At 40.0% G+C, this 23,918-nt stretch overlaps 2 protein-coding genes across 11 annotated transcripts in view; one reads left to right on the forward strand and one right to left on the reverse strand.

The window, feature by feature from the left end:
* The window catches only part of dnah5 (dynein, axonemal, heavy chain 5), a 75,091-nt gene extending 71,484 nt beyond the window's left edge, over nucleotides 1–3,607 (reverse strand). Inside the window, exon 1 of one of the 2 annotated variants that reach the window (XM_069536568.1) lies at nucleotides 3,217–3,607. In XM_069536568.1, coding sequence (XP_069392669.1) covers nucleotides 3,217–3,306 — 90 coding nt within the window. In that variant the 5' untranslated portion in view covers nucleotides 3,307–3,607. The remainder of the gene's footprint in view (nucleotides 1–3,216) is intronic. The other variant, XM_069536570.1, reaches the window with a different exon arrangement.
* Nucleotides 3,608–6,398: 2,791 nt separating this feature from the next.
* The window catches only part of triob (trio Rho guanine nucleotide exchange factor b), a 109,454-nt gene continuing 91,934 nt past the window's right edge, over nucleotides 6,399–23,918 (forward strand). For 3 of the 9 annotated variants that reach the window (XM_069536573.1, XM_069536578.1, XM_069536579.1), the window contains exons 1-2: nucleotides 6,406–6,738; nucleotides 20,202–20,255. In XM_069536573.1, the coding sequence (XP_069392674.1) occupies nucleotides 6,669–6,738; nucleotides 20,202–20,255 (124 nt within the window). In that variant the 5' untranslated portion in view covers nucleotides 6,406–6,668. Of the gene's footprint in view, nucleotides 6,739–20,201; nucleotides 20,256–23,918 lie in introns of all 9 variants that reach the window. The other 6 variants (XM_069536575.1, XM_069536577.1, XR_011245794.1 and 3 more) reach the window with 4 other exon arrangements.

The raw sequence follows: 23,918 nt of genomic DNA on the forward strand, positions 1-23,918 counted from the left end.
ATGTATTTCCATTGTATGCTAACTGACTGAAACTATGCTCATGTAGAGACAGTAGCAACAGCTTCAAAAGACAGCTGCAGAGTAAGAATATAATGTTGGGAGTGACTCACACCATATTGATGTATACATCCTGAGCAACTCTCAGCTGAACCATTTCCTGCTCCTCTGTCCCTGCACCTTCACTTTGTCTTTCTAAATATAGGAAAGATGCCCCACAATTGACAGGCATTATCATATCACATTACATATAAGTATTATATAACCTGCCATCACTGCATTGCTGGTTTGTTTGGCTCTTTGGTTTCTCACTTTGTAGTTAAACACAATAACATTTATATCAAAAATAAGTGTAAGCAAGAAAGTAAGATTTGATCCTTGTTGCAATAACAGTTAGAAGTGCAATTGTGACATGGGTCAACGACTACACGGTGCATTTGCACAGACTTGGTATTTGACCTGATTGCGTGCATTGTGGGAAGTAGAGGTGAAAAGATTGTTAGTCAATCATTAATCAGCAACTAGAATGGCACTCAAGAGTGCATACTTCCGCCAAGGCCAAACAATCCCCTTATGAAACCACATTTAAATGAACTAGATCCAGATTTTTACTTGAATCAACTTGCACATATGTCCCCTCAAGAGGCCTGATTTTCTTTCATCAAAATCCATGAAATATTATTAGAGAAATCAATGAAAAATGCTCAAAAACATCCTATTTTTTCAGTGTTAAAGAAAGTTTAAAAAATCCTGGATCCGCCCCTGATCCAGATCTGCACCAAATTTTATTGGATTCTTTTCTGACCAATACCACATCATTCCACCAAGCTTTGTAGTAATCTGTCCATTTGTTTTTGCATGCTCCTGCTAACAAACAAACATGATGGCGGAGGAAACTAGTTCTATAATCGCTGAATTACAATACATTTGCTGGATACCATTTGGTTTTGAACTAAACCAGCAAAATAAAAATGTGCTCTCTTTTTGACATTCTATAGAGTAAATGAATTATCAGAGGAAAATAATTTAACTGTAATGAAAAGGATTATTAGTTCCCTTAATCATTCACCCAGCGAACACACACTCTCACACACAAACACAGACCTCCCACCAATTGATATGAAATTCTATTAGCGATTACTTCAGCATCCAGCAGATGAAAAGCACAGCTCTCTCTCCGCGTGGATCTGACTGATGGTTTGATATAGAAGAAATGATTCCAAAGCTTTGCATTTTAAAAGCAGCACAGTCATCAATTTTTCACCACCCCATGACTGATTTTCTATGTTCAACTGTCTGGTTGCGAGCTGCCATGAAACAGGAGAGTGACTGTAAATTATAAATGAGGGGGTTGGTGAGATCTAAAAGAGAAAGACATAGACAGAGAAAGGTCCACAGTTCTCCCCAAGGATGCTCACACTGACACAGACATGGAGAGTTTAAACACATCTGTTTCCAAACACCTGCACAGAGGCAGCTCTGAGGAGTCTGTATTTTGTATTTTCACTTGCACTGTATTGCTATATATTGATTTTGTTGCCTGACTGGTTCTATTCATTTAGTTTTACTTTATCTCAATCTGTCTGACCAAAAAACAAATGTTCATGTAAGGAATAGTTATCTAATGTTCTATTAATCCCCACTGTGCTGGATTGTCTGTGCTAGTCTGGGTCCATTCCATGCAGCAGGTAGTCATCACCATATTTGTCTGCAAATGTTCATTTTCTTTTTTTTTGGATCAGCACTGCATGAAAACGAGTCAAAAGTGAATCAATTTGAAGAAATGAAATTCTATTAGTGCACATACTGTGTGCAATCAATAGAGCAGATCCACAGAGTTAGATTGCTGCGGTGTCTGGCTACTGCAGAGGTTTTGATGGTTTTAGCATACTAATTGGACATGCATATCATAGTGAGCTATGTAGTACAATATTTATCTTTGAGCTATTATTTACTCTAAAGTTGTATTGAAGGAATAATCCAACAATTATTATCTGTAAATGGATATTGTAAAATCAAAAATACATGGAGAGATAACATCCTGATTTTGGATCCTGGATATAGCCTATTGCATCTAGACCTTTGTAAAGCAAGAGGGTGAATTAGACACCTACAAGTAGAAACGTTAGAGTTCTTGGTTTTAAATACACTAAGTAAATTTGCTATCAACACAAAGAGGCTCGATATGAATAATTATTTTGATAAAAACAGTTCCACATTAACTGAGAGCACTGAATAGTTGATTTAAAGTTGACTGTACATCATGTATTTGCAGAGCATCAATTCAGCTAACATCACACCCACTATAATACGAGCACATTGCCATCTAGTGGACTATGGCTCATAATACAGTACCACCAACAAGTACAGGTTGTGCCTTCAGCAATTTCTGACTTTTTCTGACAGGCCTGTGATTCTGTGTGGTTCTCGGATCAGTTATCAAAGGCGCTCAGCTGGTTCCTAAATTGAATGTTAAGTGTAGATTGTGGGTTTTTTTTCATATAAGAGTGAAGGGAATTCTAAGCTTCACTCTCTCAGTTCATATGATCTAACTTGAAATACATCAGTCTGTGCCAAAGAAATATGAAGAGCCTTAATTCCACTGATTGACAGAATAATGAATTGCAGTTTGATCTATATAAAACAAAGCCCACCTTCTATTTAACTTATGTATATCTAGCACTCCCACTTTTGTGTTCTGCACAGGGCTCTGCTTTTAGGAAACGAATCATTGTTCATTATTATTCATTAATAAATATTTGACACACCCTGTTTTTGACTTAGTTATGTGAGAGAGCAACATAAGAAAATGTCTTGATTGAATATGTACTAAAATATTTTCACCATGTCAACACATACCCATACATCATAAATCTAATAGAGAAATCCAGGGGCTCTTTGAAAACCACTGCTCTCTGCCACATAGACAAGAACTGAGGAGACTGTTGTTCCATTCAAACTGTTTTCAACCAAGTGTCAGGATAATACCAAGTATAATAATAATAATAATATTCTCTACACCAAACTGTGGGATAGTCTGCGTGTGTGTAGAAAAATAAAAATAGTGGATCACATGCTTGTTGTTGTTGGCCTAAAACCTAAGCTCTCAGTCACATGGTCAGAAACTGAGGATATAGACACTACATTCAAACAGGTATCAGGTGATCATGGTTATGATCGTGCTTATCGTTAGCGGTGAGGATTGTTTGGGATTCAAACCTGCATCTCACTGAGTGACTCCACTTGGACAGGAGGCTGGGTGGGTCTGATCCTGTAGCTGACTTTACCGAGTCGAGAGCTAAAGGACATAGCTCCAACATTCCTCCACTGAAAAAACCCTCCGCGATAACTTGGCTGTAATTTCCCGTCGTCGTAGAAATGTATTTTGTTTTCTCAGCCTGCGGGTTCGTGTAGGTGGGTTGAGTTTCCTGCTGAAATAACACGTTGTCAGCGGCCAGCTTGACTCAGCGCTGATGTTGTTAGTGGTCTCCAAGGTAACGAGGCACCGTGTGCTGAGGGGCCGTAACGGGACAGTGAAATGGAGCCAGTCGCTGTTCAAGTGGGACTAGTGAAGTTTGAACTGATAATAAAACCACATGACAATATTACATATTAGATACCAAGCAAAAACCGCAGGGAGAGATAATGATTCATTAGCTAATTTCTGTTCTAAAACCTCAAATCTGGCTAAATGCCTCACTCTCACTACTTTCCATGGTAACCAGGCACACCCAGGTCTTGTTTATGCTCTTTGAATGAGGCCATTGGTTTATTTATTGACTTTATTTGTTTTGCTGTCGCTCTATCTTGTTCTTTTCTTGGTCTTAATATTGTGTCAACATCAGCATACGCTTTGAAATGATGCTAAATGCTTTAAAGGCTTGTACTTGTTGACACTGTTTAGAATAAAGTTTTAAATACTGGGTTAGGGTTAGATTGGGATTGACTGGGATTAATCGAGGACCCTTCCTGAAGGATCTCCAGCTGCAGCACATGAAAAGAAAACTTTTGTGACCTTAGGTCAAACTGCCAATCAGGTTGATTTACTTTTTTAAAGCAATATAAATCAACATGCTTTACATTATATATCATAAAAAGCAATTTGCAAAAAGAAACACAAGGGTAAAGGTAACAGTGCAGTGTAAGAAATTGGAGACGTGTGGAGCAAAAAAACTTTATGCTGATTCTCCATGTTTAGTTTGACTCTGGGGACAGAAGACAGACTCATCACAGATGACACAAGGGATCTGTATGGTTCATAGGTAACAGTAGATCAGTAATAAACAGTTCAGTGCTTTATAAACCAATAGCAGTAGCTTTTAGTCAGTTTTTTTGCCAGACTTTAAACATATGAGAACTGGAGTGATTTCATCCATTTTCTTGGTTTCAGTACAGACTCGAGCTGCAGCTTCCTGAATCACCTGCAGCCGTCTGATAGTATGGACAAGGTTTTACAAATTCTGCTGAGACATGAGCACTTAAATCCTGGATATCTTCTCAAGGTGAGGGTAGGCAGATTTCATAATCGTCTTATTGTGGCTGTTAAAATTCTGTTATAGAATCCAGGCAGCTCCAAAACTTCTGGATTGGAGAAAATAGAAAGTCAGAGGAAGATCATGAAAACAGCTCCAGTCGTGTCACATCAAGCTGGGGAAAGAAATTTCCAGTCACATGACCATTAAAGTTCATTCTGTCACAATGGTAAAAAAAAATAATTGGGTTAGTTATTATATTATATTATATATATTAGTTATTATGTGATTGAAACCTGTTTAGCTCTGATTTACTTTTGGTCACTTGAGGAAACCATGTTTTAAAAAGTATTAAACACAACACTTATGTATAGTTTATACTTTAGAAGTTTATTTACAGAATGTGGCTCACACACATCTATTGCAGATTATGAGCATATCCACTTGAAGTCATGTTTGTAGCCACCTTAAAAAATGTAAATCTCCTTTTTGATCCATTTTAACTGCTAAGTTAAATATGTGACTCCTCACCTGCTGAATGCTTATGTTCATCAACTGGTTGCTTATATTGCATCTCTTTTATTTTGTTCTGCGGCTGAAACTTGAAGACTGAAACAAAAATAAAGCTCCTCGCTGCAAAACCAAACAAGTAAAAAACAAAGGAGAGGAGCTGCCGAGTTGAGGGATACTGCATACATGTAGTAATTGGATCACCATATTACCATCACTGTTGATTACTATGATAAAAGCAACTTTCATAGCAACAGTATACAAATTATATATATATATATATATATATATATATATATATATATATATAAAGGTATGATCTTTATGTTGCCAACAAATAACTTCCATTACCTTCCAATCTTCTATTTATTTAATCTAAATTCCGCTGACTTTCAGCTTTAATGTCCAGAAATATCTTTAGACTCTCAATTATGACGATGAAGAGTCTCAATGAAAATGTGTTCTATATGACCAGCAGTCTATTTATGAACAAACCGTTGACTATATCAGGGTCTCCTCTGCATTTTCTATATAAGTTATTGAACTTGTTGCAAATTAATATTCTGATTGTAAATAATTGCTTAATCAACCAATAAGAAACAAAAGCTATTATTATTTTTTACCCCAGGGCCCCCTAGATCCGGCCATGCTTAGAGACTATTGATTCAGGCCTGTGTCATCGGAATAAACACAGCAACTGACAGTGGAGCCTGACATTCTACAACGGACGAGTTGCACAGCCCTCCCAGAGCAATTCGCACAGACAACCTGTAGATGGCAGCAGTTTACCGTCCCGGGTTAAAAACCACTGAACTGCGGCTGTCGAGGGAGAAGTGGGTTAGTTTTGTGGGGCAAATGACCTCATGGTGGAGCATCATCTTCATCACTGGGAGATGAAGAGAGACGGAAACAGTCCCTCTCCATCAGTGTCATTTTCTCCAGATATTAAAACTTGATCTATCATCACTGGAGAAGCGATGGGCTGCATCACCCTCATTCAACCCGGTGACCCCAGGCTCGTGTTCAAAATGCGTTTGGAGGAAATCAGCCTTGGTGATAAGGTTAAACACGAGCAGGGCTGTGGTGCACACAGGGTGTAAGGATATCCCAGATGTTGTGTGACGTTATGGCATCTCCCAAAACATCTGGAGCCATTAATCCAGAGGAGCGTCTCCCACGCAGCCCTCATCAGCACCGCAGTGAGGGACTCTGACGGTGCGTGTGTTTGGGGGGGGGTCGCTGCAGCTGTGCCGTGGCGCACATTTAAAAATTGGGTGGCGCACAATGCACCAAAAGCCCCTCGTAACGGAATCCCAGGATATCCCACCCCCCATCCACCTCCTGTAGACGGAATAGCCCTCCCTCCCCTCCTCTTTTTTTTTTTTTTTTTTTTTACCTCCGCCTTCTCTCACTATCCCCCTCTTCTATCTCCTCCTCCTCCCTCACGTCCCAACTCGGGAGCGCCGCCGATCGGTCGCCAGGATTTTACCCCCTCGTCTCGGCCAAAATGGAGGAGGAGGTCTCTCGCTGCTTAATGAAGGGAGCCCAGATTGCCTGACCGGATCTGGTTCAATGAAAGGCGTCGGGATCCGCATTCACAGCGATCGCCACGAGCAGGGAGCCCATTGAGGATTTCTATCAAGCTATCTTTCTTTCTTTTTTTTTCTTCCGCGCACGCAACCCGCAGCCATGAGCGCAGGAGAGGGGCTGGATGAGGCTGCAAAGGACGCGGCAGACATAGCGGCGTTTTTCAAATCCGGTAAGTCGGGAAGGGGCGAGTCTGGCTCGGGGAGAGCTAAGGCAGAGGTGTCGCTGTGATCACGGGTGGTGGTGGTGGTCTGTCACATTGTGGACAAAAGCCCCACAGACGGGTGTCACTGGGGGGGAGATGTGTAGCCCACTGCGCTGCTGGACGTGCCCGGGACAGACGCGCACACCTTGTATTTATTTACCACATTTCAGTCCACTGACCCTGACACCCCGCAGCCTTTGATGACAGCACCTCCGGAAATAATGCGCCTTTGATTAGTAAAGGCACTGACCCCATTTTGGGTTGGACCACGCTGGCTACAAGGTGTGCATGGTTTCAGCTCCACCGTGGTCTCTTTGGGGCTGTACGTAACAGCACAGCCCGTCACGAACCTCTTGGATCATGTGGATCGTACAATTTGATCGATGTTTGCCTGCAGACACTGATCGAACACGAACCTGGGATCACTCTGAACACAGGTCTCCCAGATCTCATGCACGAACGGAGCCTATAGGCCACTGACGCACATATGGCCATTAGGTTGCAGTTAATATGCACTGGGCCTGTCTAATAATATGATGTCATCACAACAATAAGGATGGGCCTGCATCCAAAACGTAAACACCACCTATATGTCCCAGGGGGCTTCAGTGCAGGGTGCCTGATATCAGCCCGTATAATAATAACACTTAAATCCTGCACCTTGTGAGATTACCTGTAGTTGTAGATTTGAGGTAGGAGTGATTTTAGATTACTGTCACAATGCCTGTAAGTCTTTCCAAGATACAGTCACACACTAAGTTGTAATATTAAGATGTCTATTCCATTCCAACAGGATTATAAGTTTCACCTGAGGCAATTGTATCATAAGATGTTTCAAGATGTGCTTTATTTTGATTTTTTAAAAACCTTTAGTGTATTACAGGAATCTAACTGTAAAAACCCTCCATAACAAGTTCTTGAGCTGTATGAGTTTGAAAATGATGATTGAGGTTAGTTATTGTTTTCATTTTCAAGCCCAAACCCTCCTGGATACCAATAAACAACCAATCCACCGATTTTGTAAAATACAGCTTCAACTCAATCTGACACAGGCATTAGGAGAGCAGGGTTTTAAATTTTAAAAGGAATATCGGTCCAGCGTCGGCGAAAGATGTCGCCACCATTAGAGAGGACCACCTCTGACACACAGCAGAAGAAGCAGCAGCTGTCTTTCTCTCTCAGCTGTTTCTCCCTGTGACACCTGGTGCCAGGGGGTCTGCTGGTCACCATATGAGCAGGAACACACATACACACTCGGCGTCATGCACAAATCCAGGCACTAGTGCATGTTAATCAATAAATGCAGCAGACATGCACAAACACACACAATTTATAGATTCTATAAACAAAATTTTTTTGTCTAAGAATTGCCTCTACCAGTCAGACGGTTAGGAATGTTGTCAGAAAGAATTGTATTTAAATGCTACAGTCTCTCCTATGGTTGCTTGGACGCCTGCCAGTGTATTTTCCTATAGCCCTGTTGTATCAGGCTGGAAAGTTGGCTCACCAGGGAAGTTGGACTGCTTGGATGTTTATGTAGTGGCAAACACAGTTCATACAGTATTCATGATGGAGACAGAAATAGGTTAAGGCCTCAGGAAACTTTTATAAGACATAATAATGGAGAGAAAAAAAAGATTTTGTGGAAGAAAAGTGCTAAATGCTGCGTGAATGGTGTCAAATAGGTGCACGTATCCAGCTGAGATAAGAGCTGCTGGTTTAAAACATTGTTAGTCATCTTGTTTAATTAAAGTTTTGTCTTTGTGCTGCTGCAGTGGGTTCACAAAAACTGATGTATTGGAAAGATGAACAGAATACAAGATACTTTCTCTATGTTAATGGGTTCATTCATTCTTTGCACTTGCTGTGCTTGTAATTGGATTTCATACTTGGATATTGTTTCCTCTTGTCTTAATCATTCAGTTCATTTGGATATTGTTGATCTCATTCAGTTGATCAATCATACTTCTCACCATCAGGTTTTCCTTATTTCTATTAATCTCTCCTTTCTCTGCAGTTCATTAATTTTATCCACCGTTAATCAGCTGTTTTCCTTTGTTTTAAGAACCAGTCACATGTATACACTTATGCAATGTGTCTAAATAGAAGATATGTCAATGATTCATTCGTCTGTACTTCTCACAGACTCATATTCATGTATCCCAATGTATCTTATAGTTTTTACAGTGCAGCACCAGTAGTAATGACCATCCTGCTCCCCGTAGCCTCTCCAGCAGGCTCCTTAATTGCAGCCAGCTTGTTGCATGTTGAAATCTTGGCACACAGCTGCTCATCCTCGTTGATCCAGAGCACTTTATTTCTGGAGCCCTGTGTATGTGTGTGAGTGTGTTTTGTTTTGCTGGGACTCTACTTACACTTCGGTGCCCTAGTTAGCCGGTGAAGGCTAGAACGTGGCAGAATGTTCCACTAAAGAAGACAGATCCGTGACAGGCTCAGAGGGCGACTTAGTGGGAGACAAGCTTGCTGACTGGTTTGAAGCAGCAGAGATGGCAGCCTGTTTGGGTGATTTCACTGAAATTTCCACCAAAACATCTACTGTAAGTCTTGTTTTTTCTTTAAAGCTAGGGTTGGCAATCCTGAAAAAGCTAGCAAGAGCATCCCCTCCCATCAGCCCTCTCATCGAAGCTACGCCCTCCAATACACTTGACCGTGCACTGAATGACAACTGCTTGGAGCCAACTTTTCTGTGACTCCTGCGTGACACCTGCGTGTCGCCTGCTACCTTCTGATTATCGTCATTTGAGCATTTCAGCTGGGTGTGCGCAGCAGGCGGGTCGGTTAGTGACAGACAGGTACACCAGCCAATCGTTTAATTTGATCTGAATTAAATGATAGGTCATGTTCATGCAAGTCAGGACCATTTTCATCAAATATGTAAAAAGGTGTTTCAGAAACACCTTACCAAACCTGGCTCTAATTCTGCACCAGTTTTGAATTTCTTCACCTGAATGGATAATATCATCATTGGCCTTTAAAAGTACTTGATGTTCCTCTCGGCCTGATTTGATTTTCTCAGTGAGCAGATGGAGCTCCATCTTTGAGTCCCACACTGTTGATGTAGATCACAGCTCAGCGGCTGACTCACCCTCCCAGGTTGCTCATGCCTTGATTCAAAATCCAATCTTCAATGTTTTAGTTTTTTTTGCAACAGGTCAAAGCTGAGAAATATTCAGCTGCTTTCTTGAACACTTAAAAAACTTCTCTCTCTTTTCTCATGCTCAGCTATCCAGTCATATATATCACCCCAGCTTTGCAAGTGTTTGCAATAAAAACCTTTTGAAAGCATGGGAATACAATAGCACTCTTCATAACTAGGCTATATTTAGTTGTTTACAACCCGTAGATAAATAGCATAATCAGTTGACTATTAGACCAGAAAACATGTCTCCGGTTCTGTTTTGAATACAGCCGATCATAGTAGCCCTTTGTTCCCCAATTTGATTTTCACTTTGATTAAGCATTCTTCAAAGTGAGGCATCACAGCGCAATAAAATATTGCTAATTGCAGACAGCCCACGCAAAGCTTAGCGGCATATCCCCTGTGAACTCCAAATATTGGGTACTTTATAATCACAGCAAGCTGCTCATATCTAGAGGGTTGCCTGGTTGTTGAATGGTCAGGAGTTATATTAGGATGAGTCTGGAGGTTGTGGTGTATATTGTAGTCAAATATCTTCCAGCTGTTGGTGCAGCAGCGAACATTAACAGAGTAAATTCAATTCAATCTGGAATTCTGATGCAAAAGTTATGATGAATTTTTCATTCTTTTTAAATGAGTAGAACAAAATACACCCCCTTTGCTGCAAACTGACAGTAAGAATGAGCCTTTTTTATTTCATACACTAAAAAATGTGTGTACATGTGAATTAGGTTAGTGTACTGTTCAGTGACCCCTCAGGCCTCAGTTTACTCATCAGCACTCATTAGGTAACAAAATGTCAGTTGGAATCATCAGCAGTTGATTTCAATAAACCTTTTGCTAAGACTCGACAAACAGAGGCTTCTCTAAGCAACTGTGTGAGGATCTGAAAGTGAAGCTAGTTGATGTCTTCAAAGCACTGAAGGGTATAAAAACATCAAAGCGCCTCCAACTTGAAATTTCCACTGTACGAAATGTCATTAGTCAAGACAAGGTCTGGAAGACCAAGAACATTTTCAGATTGAACTTCCCATCTACTGAAAGGCAAAGCAAAATGCCCATATGACTGCACAGGAGGTGTAGGGAGGCTGACATGAATGGTGGTGTATCATTTCACAGTGGAGCATTTCTTGCACAAATAGGGAATATCCTACATCAGTAGGTTGTTCGCCTTAGAGAGGATAGCACCATCCTTGTATAACCTGCATGCATTCCCCCTCTAAATTGCTTTTCAATAGATTTTTGTGTAATATTTAAAAAAATATTTCTTATATTACTCTACCATATGCATAGGGTTAAACAATGATGTACAGCAAATATGTTTAGTATTGTCTGCAATAATTTGGAGCTTGGCTAGACTTGTTCACAGAAGAAAACAGAAAGAAAAGTGACAGACAAGGCAGGAAGCTGTGTTAATGCCAAAGCTACTGCTGCTCTCAGAGATTCCCTTTCAAGTATTTTCTCTGCCAACTAACTGGACGAAATCTTGAAGTGGTGGTTTATTATCTGCCACAGTGGCTGGTAGTGTGGACAAACTGACCTGGCGCAACACAAATATTAACCAGCATCTGGTTGGTAGCTGGTGTTTATTCCTAGCCCAGTAAGCCACGGCACAGGTTCAAACTTAGGATAGTGTTGTTAGAGATGTTCTGATACTGATACCAGAAGTAGAAATGTTTCCCATATGGTGGATATATGGACTGCCACTGAAAAATACTGTGTTTTAGGCGGCGAAGAAGAAGAAGTTATTTCCAGTAGTGTAACTTTGACCAAAGCTCGCTAAAATGACAACAATGTTGTAATATTTCACGCCAGTCCCACAAATAAAAAAGTCAAGTGTACTGTATGCAAGAGCCAGGCCATAAAACAACAATAGCAATCATCACTTCCATACAGGGTTAGTAACATACAGCTGTTAAAATACAAAATATTAGTTTTGGAGCAAAACTTGATTGGGCCAGGAAAACCAGGTCAAGAAATTCTTACTTCCCAAAGTTTCTACTGTATTAGATGCTCACAGGAAAAAGCCTGCAGGTACTGTACAGGTTTCTATCTTTCAGCAAATCTTAATGTCCTTTGAAGTTTTGCAAAACAGAGCTGTCTCATTATATCTTCAAGCCAGAGCCATTAGCTTCGCATGAGCTAAAATCATTTGGTCACTGTTGACACTTGAGTGATGCATTACATCTTTAGATTAACCACTGTCAAATATATCTAAACACGATAGAGCCATTGCAGCAAAACAAAAATAACATCTGCACAATGCTATATTTTCTCTTTGATGTATTAAGTCCCATTAAAAAGTCTCTTGAGTGACATGTAATGAAGTTACTGGGCCTGAGGAGGAGCATTATTGCATAGAACTACACTGTGAAACTCAATTGACATAAAAGCAGACGAATAAACTGTATGCTGGAATGAGATTAAAATTCTGCATTGTGACGACTTGCGCAAGAGCCATATCCTCAGTCGTAACTACACTGGTCATAAGACTGTGGTCATCAGTCGTGACACCCAGTGTTTGTGAGGCTCAGGGTTGTTGCAAAGATCAACTCTTCACTGTGTCAAACTGGCTTCAGTTTCTATTCATTACTAATGCAGACAGACATGCAACTATATATGTAAGTGTGTCTTGGCAGTCTGCATTGTTAAATAATAGATTTTTTTATACCAGGAGAATAATTAATAGGCAGGGGCATGAGTGATTACCTCTACTTTGTCTTTGTAGTTCTCTAGAGAATAATTATGAAAGACTTGTGTCATGGACAGGTTGGAAAACCCCTCTGCTTTTTTTTTTATTGGGAAAAAAAAGCTTTCTGAAATCTAAAAAGACAATAGTAACTGATTCTTTATGTATGCTGTATTTAATTACTCGTGAATTGCTTGCACTGAGGATAGAAACCAAACATCAGCATCACCAATGGCGATGTCAGTATTGACAGCACAGTGAGCCATTTCCCTCTGTGCTCAAAGTGAACCCAGTAGCCTGTGCCAGTGCAGGCTGTAATGAACGCCGAGCCGCTGAGCAGCGATTCTTCATTTTTTCTTCCAGTGCCGTCACAGTCGGTGAAAGCATAATGACCCAATGTTATCTTGTGTCTTGCATACTCAAGCAGAAATCTTATGTAATCATTTACACGAGGGCTGGACTCCAGCAGGTGCAAGAGCTGAGGATGTACAGTTAGTATAGTGCTGATAAAAAGAGAAAGGGTCAGTGGAAAGGCACAGACAAGGATGTAGTGAGAGAGGAGTAGAGACAGAGAGATGCATGGAAATATAGGATAGAGGGAAGAGGGTGAGATCTCTGAAAAAAAAAAGAAGACACGACATACTTAGAACGACAAACAAGCCTTCACTCATCAAATTATAGAGCTGAGGCTTGGGTGGAGCACACCCTGCAAAATGTAGGCTGCTCTGCTTTCCATGAGGCTGAAACCTTATGGTTGCATCCAGGGGCAGCCTAATTGGCAGTTGGTCAGAGTTAGAGACTATAAGCTCAGATTGGCATTGCCTTCACTGCTAAATCACCAGAGCCCGTCCATCTCACTATTGAACTCAAAGAGGAAAAGAGGAGTAGTTTAAAAATATGTAGTATGCGGTTATGGTAAAAGAAATAGATACATGTTATGTTCATTATAAGGCAGATAAAGTACAAAATAAAGATCTCTCGCACTGTAAAATTGGCATTATAAAGTATTTTAGGTTCTTTAGAAAAAAAACAACTTAATATTATAATGGTCAGTATTTCAGTTCACCAGCAGGATTGTAAGGTCATTGTTTCCATCGATAAACATGTTTTAGTATCAGCCTCTTAATAATTATTTTTTTATCATTCCAAAATATCAGTGACACAAAATTATTCAAAAGTCAAAGGCTGTAAAACGCTGCAAATTCAACAGAAGATGCCCAGATGTCATTGTAATAATCCCACAACTGAGAGCCAGGAAGTGGTTGGCCTTCAAAGTAATAGTGCGTGCATGCAGAATTTGGCGGCACCAAAATAACCAAAAAGGGCTTCTACATTCTATAAAACTTTGTAGCTGTGACCTATGGCACCACATCATAAAAAAGTATTTATTTTGTAAAAAAATGATACTTTTTGGGGGTTTCATTGGTGGGCTCAATCATTTTTGCTTGGTAATCAACAGCTTCATGTTCAGTTTCACATGAACTTGCAATTGCTTTATACCGTATAAGTGAGAAAAACAACTTTAATCAATGTAAACGTTAATATTCTATTTCTTACAGCCCAATCTATAAGATTTTTGGGGGCCAGATGCTGATACCAATGTAAGGGAGTAATATCGGATAACAATATAGTGGCTGATATATATATTAAAAAATATCAATAATTCCTAAGATGTATTTATCAAACCCTTAATGCAAATAAGTGTAATTGAGGCTTGATTTTTTTTACAGTTTAACCAACAAATGTATTATAAATAGCTATTAATAAAAACAAACACAAATAGATAAAATATATAAAACTTGAAGTAAGAAAATAAATAATCTTTTTTGTTTTAACAATGAATGCTCATCTTTTTTTTTGCTTTTGCATTGTAAATTCTGAAAGTTTCCATATATGCAAACATAAATACTGATAAATCGGTTGGGCTCTACTATATGTAGATTTAAAAAATCTGTTAACTGTTCTTAAAAACATATCAGGGGGTAGATGCATATATAATCAATAAGTTCAAATGATCACATGACCTATAACAAGTGGATGCATAAAAGAAACAGATGGGAATAAGTCACTTTTCTCCTCCTTTCCTGAGTTTATATGAAAAGCTTACTGTATGCTCCCAACAAGGACCAGATGTTGGGATGCTTGTTATAGGTGGTTCCTCTCTTAGTGTTTATTGGAGGGTTTTATGGAGAAAACAATCAAGAAGGTAGCACAGCGAGGTAATTACCTGTTTTACAGCCAGACCATATTCATCGATTGATCGTATTCACTCATCAGAGCCTCTTGACCTTTCAAGGGAGTTGTAATACACTTTATGTCTGTACACATGTAACCATCCCCCTTCCATCTCGCCAAATTATTGATTGTAGTAAAATGTTGTGTACATCTATGCCAGGGGTCACGTTGAAGACACAGACAAAGATCTGGAGTTTTTTTCTTTAAAACAATGGGAAATGTATATATCCCAGTTTGGTTAAAGTCGAATGAAGCTGGTTCTCATTTTCTGGACAGATTGAAGAAATACAGTCTCCGAGATCATTTTTATTCAATAATGTATGCAAGTGATGAACATAGAACTGCTGCAGTTTGGGCTCTAAAACTACATTGGTTAGTTTGATATGTATACATCCAGTCATCATGGTTATAATCAGTCGAATAGGCCTCCATGTACATGAAAGATATTGGTTGGTAGCCTGGTCGATTATCAGGAATTTCAAATAGGTTGGTAATGTGTTTGTCGGATATGGCCTGTGGGACAGCTTCATTACCTCACACATGCACATATACACACACGAAATGCACACATGCACAGAGGTATAAATCAGTGCATCCCACCCACATTGCTTGAGGCCATGGAAGCAAGAAATAGGGGGATGGAGAGATGAGGGGCGAATGAGCAAGGGATGAAGACACGGAAGGATTGTGGGTCATAAAAATAGGCTGTGGGCTGGTCCATGTGTCTCCTACAAATCCCTCATCTGATAAGAGAGAAACTTCTATCAGTCAACTGCAGACTCCCACTCGTTCTATCATTCCTTTCATCACCTCCTCCACTCCTCTCCCACACGGCCCTCCATCATTACCTCATACCTTGCCTCCGCTCAGGGTTGTCATATATTCATGTAAAGGTCTCCCAGTAAGCCACCACAATGCATACCTTCCTTCTCTTCTACCTAGAGATGTTCCATTATAATTTTCCCCTTCCTGATACCGATTATGATACCTTTGCTTTGCATATAGCGAGATACCTAGTACCGATCTAACCAGTGCTTTTGAAAAATATGAACTTACATAATGAATTTTAAAAACTGTATGCTACTAAACCTGTATGAAAGTGATTGTTGCTATCATTCTGTTGTATGTTGTAATTGGTAATAGTAGGGCCTCTCCTCAAAAAGGAAACCTCATGTGAAATATTGCCAAATTATATATTATATTTAAGATAGCTCCGGCTAACGTTACACTACTGCAAATCACTTCTTCACCGCCCTAAAACCAGTACTCCCCAATGGGAGTACAGTGCAATTGCTGCTTTGGAGCGGCAAAGAGAAAGTGAAAATAGCAGGTTTATCTGGGTGAAACTAACTATGTGGTGTCGAATCGCATAGATTTCTATACTCGCACAGCCTTTTTGGAGGTATTGACAGCATTTCCAATGCTGGTATTTTTTACCCACCATGTATTATAGGTGGTCAATTTAAGCAAAACTTCCCATCACCCCCTTTGCTTTTCCCTGCTGCTGCGTCAGTATTTCTGCCAGTTGCTTCAGCCCCTCCACCACCCCACCATCCACCTGTAGACTCCGACGGGGGCGTTACACGTATTTGCTCATCATTCCCATCATATATTCGTAATCATATCGGGGGGAGTGATTAAGTCGGAGCCTACAGACAAACAATAACATGTTTTATGGCTGTAGTTAATAAGGCATAAGCATTTTTATAGTACTGTATCATCATCATACTGTTCCAGTAAATAAGGCAGGTGGCAGTAAATGCCATTGACCACAGTTATTATTTTCACTTTGATTATGATCATTATGAGGTTTCTAACGTTTGGAGACCACCAAATAAATACATATTAATTTAATTCCTCTACATTCCTATTTCTTTCCTCCTTGACCTCTCACCGCTCTCTTTCTGCTCCCGGAGCAGATGCTTCAGTCCTCCCCGACTTCCCCCAGATTGACATCTTAAACCAAGGAAGCATCTGGATCTGAGATTTGAAGTCACAAGCCTCCCACAATGTGTTGGGCCTCTTTTTTCATTTTTTCATGAGTAGCGCTTTGAAAAAGCAGCCACAGACTTGTGAGGCCATGCCCCCCTCTTGAGTTCTGAGACATACTGCTTTTTAAGAGCTTCCCCCTTGAGACGTTGGTGCAGTGTGTCAAGTGTCAGGATGTGTGTCATGTTTTTTCATTCATAATATTGATTAGCAAGCCAGTTTCTGTTCTTGTATAGAGTGCATAACAAGGATCAGACAACTTCATTCTCAGTTGTGCATTAGTTTCATATTTGCAATTAAAATGTGGGATAGAATTGTTGCAGTAACTTTCAATTTTATTTTCCCACACTGTTGCACACGTCCAAATACATACATGCATCTTTAGAAACCAGACTTGTGAACTTCAGTGTGCTTTCTGCACATAATGGCATGTGTTACTTTTTTTAGCAGATAAGCTAAGGTCTTATTTCAGCAGTACAAAAGCAAAAAGTTTTAATAAAGCAGAACATGAACTCAGCATGGGTAAAATCAAAGCACAGCCTGCAGTGTGTGTGTGTTTGCATACATGTGTGATCTTGTGCGTGCCGCCAATAGTGCTTGTCTTCTGTCAACAGCTGCACGCAGTCTGTCCAAAAGGGACTGTGCAGTCTATTTCTCCCACAAAAACACACACTCGCTAACATTCCGTCTTGCTTTGAAGACGGCAGCAGGCTGTGATCGCTGTCGCGTGAACAGTGCCAGCCCAGTGCTCCTCTGGCTTAGGAAGGCTAAACTGCCGCTTGGCCTCTCTGGCTTTGGATAAAATAGGTTGAGGATCAAGCTCAACATCCCCATCCTACTGTATTGGCTCGCAGATGTACCTACTTTCAAATTGGTCCCGGTTTAGAAGAAAAGCAGCAGATTTTTGTTGCAATGTTGTAACTGTGGTAACTGCTGTTTATTGTTTTGGTAAATGATTCACACACAATTCAAGCTGAAGCTTATTGCAGTTAAAATACTGAATGTCACATCAAAGAAAATCAAAGGAATTTGATGTTTCACACTTCACTACTGTAAGACGAAACTTTGAAACAATTAAGGGCACCATTTCACTTTTTTAATAGAAACAGGCCTTTGCTCTGCCAAGGAGGCTATGGTTTTGTCTGGATTTGTTTGTTAGTTTAATAATAATAATAATGATAATAATACATTTTATTTCAAAGGCGCCTTTGTCACTCAAGGACACCGTACATAGATAAAAGCAAAAAAGTGAAACATTTAAAAGGAGAAACATTAAAAAGAAAAACATTAAAAAAAAGTCATTAAAAGTATACATCATTAAAACATTAAAACCGATTTGTTTTGTTTGTTAGCTGAATCATGCAAAAAACTACTTGATTTCCAAATAATTTATGTAGTGGTGGGGCATAATCCAAGGAAGAATGCATTTTGGTGCAAATTCGGATCAGGTATTTGTTTCAAGAATTTTCACAGAATAATTCATGGATCTTGATTAAGAAAAAGAGTACTGATGTTTTTGAGTTTGTGCAATTTGGTTCAGATCCAGAGCTAACTAATTTAGATGTAGTTTCATTAGGGGACTGTTGGACCTTATTTGTTTGTCATTCAACAGGATTATGCAAAAGCTACGGAACCAATTTCCATTAAAAGTTTGTAGAGGATAGTGACATACCCTGAGGAAAAACCCATTAAATTTTGGTGCCGATCTGAATTCTTTTTTTGGACATGGCGGGATAGGGCATTAGCCTCGGTGAACATATGCACTCTATTTTTTTACCCCCTTCTGACTCATTCTCGCTCTATTAGGATTATGGTGTTTTCCATTGAGCAATATTAGATGCCTCATGTTGACTGAAGCTCCAGGAACAATTCTCAAGTTTTTATCAATAGTTTGAATAAGATCTGAGTTATTTATCCTCTAAAGACAGATGGATTTTAGATGAGGAGGTTTTTAGTCTCTTTTCAGTTTCCTCACAGCTTGTTCCTGATCAAAACTGAAAACTCTGTCACTTATCTTTGACTGGTGGTTTCTTACTTTCGCCCTATTTGGTAGAAGATTACTTCTCCCTTTTCTCCTTCACTGTTCATATAACCATGTTGCCAACTAATGCCTGCCTGGTAGCATATGCTGACCATGACTTCCCCCAAGACAGTATCTAGTCCTTGTGCATCATTCTGATAAGATGACTTAACACTGAGAATGATGAACATTCACAATTGCAAAAGGTGTACCTGCTTTCACGTTCTAAGATTTAAACTGCATTTGGAAACAAAACATGAATGGCAACACATCTGAAGGATCTGAAATTCTCTAAGAGGTCAATCACTCCCCACTACTGGACCAAACACCTCATCCACACTACACTACATAAAATGAAGCATTCAGTGTTTGAACAGGTGCTTACTGTAATCCTCGCAAGGCAGGAGCATATGCCAGGCTGTTCTTTTCAGAGAGGCAGCCAGGAGAAGTCAGAGCGAAGAAGAGCTAAGCTGCCCCTGTCCCTTTACCCCCGTCTCTCCTCTCTGTTATCTCGTGCCACTTTATAGTGTCCCACTGAGTGAACCAGAAAGACAGTTTGTCAAATACATGACGCTTGTCAGTCCAAAAAAAGAATTAAGTAGAGTCGGCATGGAACACTTCCCACATCAGGTTTTTACTTGAAGGGAGGAAAAAAAATAAATGCAGTGATTTGACCTTATGCCCATAATGAATCAATCAATCCCAATGACGTCACTGAGTCCAGCACTGCTCTTCAGGCCAGCGTTGTCTGCGCTCCAGCGTAACAAGCTTCGAATAGCAAGCGGCAGACACACAGCTCTGCTTTTTAACAAGTCTGCCTGAATACTCAACATTACATCTCCCCTTCAAGAAAATTCCCCAGGCATTAAAAGATACATACATCTACCGTAGTCTGCATCTAAATGATTCATTGACTTTATCAGCCGGTGCACTGACAGTCATGCATGAGCCTGTTCGTGTGTGTGTGGGAGGGAATGTGTTTGTGAGTGTAAGGATATATGGGAAAGAAGAAAGCACAAAGAAATGTGAATCTATAGTTGAGATCTTCACAATAACTAACATTTTGATTCTGAAGTTGAATTTATAAAAATTCTCTATCCGCTAAATAGTATGTGCATCTACACATGCATCTGCGTGCAGCATGTCTAATGGTGCTTAATCTCAGTGAGGGACCATTCAGACACTGATCAAAGAGCTGCTCCACAACCGCCCGCTCACTCTCTCATTTATCCCTTGCAGACACAAAGCTCTGATTTCTGACACTAAAACATGGCTAGGGTTGAGGTATCACTCTTTGTGTCCTTTCTCTAAAGTTGTATCTCTCTGCCTCTTCTTAGATTGCTCTCTTCCAAAATGTGAATCCAAGCTGGATGGCCCAGGTCCAACCTCAGGTAAGAGGACACATGATCTGTTTATTGCCCAGTATCTGATCTGGCTGTCTTACCAGTCACGTCAGTCAATGCACTTGATCTAATATGTGCAACATCAAACAGAAAGTGGGAAACCAATGACGCTTGTGTTTTCGGAAGCTTCAGAGCTCCATGAACTGTGTCTTTGGCAAGAAGGAAAACTTCTGGAGCAGACACAAAACACTCCCATAGATAAGATACTGTGTTTGTGTGTGTATGTGTGAGGATAGAGAGCTGAAACATCAAGAACACCATGTACCATGCCCACTTAAAGTAAAATGTTATGTTCCATCAAAGCTCAACTGGGTTGAATCCCATTGGACTTAAGCTCCCCTGTGGCAGAGGAGCAACTATGACCTTGTGGTTTCACATCCTTAATACCCCAAGGACATGCATACTAAAAATGCACTGAGTCACTCTCAAGGGTGACTTGTTTTGGGGCACATGTGGGGCTGTAAATCGGCCCATATTAGGTTATGCACATAGATTAAACCGAAATGAACGTGGGCCTGGTTCTCTGGCCATAGAATATGAAGGTTAATCTCTCTTGGACCCAAAATGCATTGAAAGTGTCTGGAGCTTTTCCATAAAAAAAGATTGATTTACATTGAAAGGATTGGTGTAATCTGTGCCCGATAAACTGGCAGGAGGTGCACGTGAATGGATGCATAACATTTAAAAAAATATGTTCTCATGCGAGCATTAGTGTGTAGAAAGAGGACGTGAGACACATGCAGCAAATTATTGTGACTTCTCGACAAAACATTAGTCAACAGCATTCCATTTAACTCTGTGAGCCCCCATGTGTTTGACACAGTTTTGACCTGATGTTTTCCAATTGGGTCATCCAGGGATGAAGTTTTTTCAATTTACAGCCATGCCTATTATCAACATGTGCCAGAATCTGAGTGGGTGTTAATGGGAAATGATTTTAGCATGTGCCAGCCAAATCTTGTGCACCAGCCTTTTGCCCAAAACGTCAGTGAACCTTATCCCTGAGGCTGAATCACAAAAAAATAGGGCTGCTGCAGTGGCGTCTTTCCATATTCTCTTTTTAATAATCCAGAAACTCACGAGCTTCAGGGGTAATCAGGTTGTAGTGGCCATTTATGGCTGATTGTTCATTGTTCATTTTCAATTACTCTGAAACAAAATTAACTTGCTGTTGAATTAAGTGTCAATTTAGCAAATTACCTGAGGCTTTAATGTTGCAGTGTAACATGAAATTGCAGGTGTGCAGAGTAAAGACTAATGCATCTTTCATCGTTGTTTATTAGCTGATCTGGCACATTTTAGGCAGGGAGTGTTCTGCTGGCCACAACAGACCATTTGCTATTTGTCTTCATTAATGTCTGAATGAAGGACGTGTGTGTGTGTGTGTGTGTGTGTGTGTGTGTGTGTGTGTGTGTGTGTGTGTGTGTGTGTGTGTGTGTGTGTGTGTGTGTGTGTGTGTGTGTGTGTGTGTGTGTGTGTGTGTGTGTGCCTCCATTGCTGGATGAATACCTACTTGCAGGAAGGCTGACCAAACATTCAAATATACAAACATGTTTTTTTGACAATATTCTTCCCATAGTGAAAAGTATTTATTAGTATTCAATATTTGTATTGGATGCATTTTCCATTTCCATGTAACAGCTACACATGTTCATGCATATTGTCATGATCTCTTTCCTCCTTGGGATGGACTGGATTTAGCTCCTTTATTGCTTCCTTTCAAAGGACTTGACGGAACCTCAACTGGATGTTTCCTGTTTTTAATCTATGCTTGGCTTGTTTTTCAATGTGTTTTGAGAGTGATTTGTCTTTTGGGAGATTTACACTTGTTTTACTCAGAGAGGCAATCTTTTCTATGTGGGTTACAAATTGTAAGCAATAATGTATGACGTGGTATTCAGATATAGAAAACAATGGAGGAAGTGAGCTGTAGATCACCAGAGAGTTGGCTTTCGCTAACCAAGTCACCAAATTAATTAACTAACTACAGGATAGGGATAAATGGGCAGATTCAGGATATCTTTTTTTACTTTCTTTAACATGGCGAGATAGGATGTTATCTTGGCAGAGGTGTGTGATCTCTTGGTGCCCATGTAGATGTTTCTATGGTTACTTGCAGTCAGATAGGCTGAGCAATGTTGTAGAGTAGTGATTGCACTGTTAAAATGGAATCTTTGACCAAAACAAAAGCTGCGGTGGACGTTACTATAGCTGCAGATTTAGACTAGACTATAAATCAAACCACTGCTGATAAAACAGCAGTTATGCTTGATGTCCAGCTTTTTGCAGTAACTGATGGATAGATATGGCTGAGAATATGTAGGAGAAGTGGGTGACCATCAGTGGATCCAACTAATAATGTAGGTTAATGTTTTGTAAAGGCACCAACAGAATCCATGCACTTGTAGTAGGTCAAACTTCATTGCTCAGGGATGTCTCTGCATCTCAAGTCTCTCCCTTAACCTCTCTGTCAGCACTCATCTGTTCTGCTCATGTCACATAGTGCCACACAGGGGTCGAGACAGATCCTGCATCTAAATACAGGAACATTTATTTTAATCTCACACACACACACATACCTTTTTTACCCCCAAATTAGCGGGTATATGCAGGCTATTTAAACGCGAGTAAAAATACTTTCCTATTGCCGAGTAGGTTGCCTTTCAGTTTTTTTTCCTATGAGTCATGGTCGACATCACCAACATCCCGGAAACTGAAAAGCTAACTGACCTTGCTGTCTGGCCAGTGTTTTGTGTATTGCATTTTTGCATGATATGGAGAAAAACAGATCACTTTTGCACCCGAATCAAGTTCAATACATTTCATGACATTGTGCAGGGTTAGTTTCTAGACTGCTAAAATAAAGAAGAAGAAGAAATTAGCGCCTTCACCTAGATCTCATGAATCCATCTGATCACAACTGTAGCTGATGAAAACCGGTGTCTACTACGGTGTCATTTGTCCTGGGGTGAATATTGATCGTATCCACTTCCCTTGCAGACAAACTCCAGATGTTAGTGGGTGTTTGTTAGTTTTTTGACCTTTTGAAAAGGGGCTTAAATGTATTAATCACAATATATCCACATTAATTTGAAGTGTCGCCAGTTTACATTATCATAACAAAAACTGGATTAGCTTTGCACATGCGATCAAACTAAAGCTGCAGCACTTTTGTGGCTTACAATCTGGATGTATTTTTAGTAGACGACACAAAATCACAAGTTGTCCCCAAACTCTGTTGGCCTGCACATGGATTTACATACTAAACATACTTACATAAATATTTGAACCGGTCCCCAGATATACTCAGGCTTTCAGTCCAAGATAATCTGCAACATTAGCTAAATGCTCAGTTCAGTCATTTTGATTCTGATGTCTGCTGCACTAATGATATTAAGCGTGCAGAGGATGGTGAATTAGACGACAAGTATTTGCAGTCTGGGTCTTTCTAGCTGAAAAAAACAGATGAATATTTTAATGTGGATGGAGAGAAACATGAGCCAGATGAAAGGAATAGGAAGTTAAAAAAGGCATAGACAACTATGGTATTTCATTTACTCCTCTTTTTTCTCCTGTCTTTTGCTTTGCCGTCCCGTCCTTTCCTTTGCTCCATATGTTTCTGCTCAGTGTAATTCAGCTGTGAACTCAGTC

This window comes from Paralichthys olivaceus, chromosome 13, assembly GCF_024713975.1.
Source record: "Paralichthys olivaceus isolate ysfri-2021 chromosome 13, ASM2471397v2, whole genome shotgun sequence".
NCBI lineage: Eukaryota > Metazoa > Chordata > Actinopteri > Pleuronectiformes > Paralichthyidae > Paralichthys > Paralichthys olivaceus.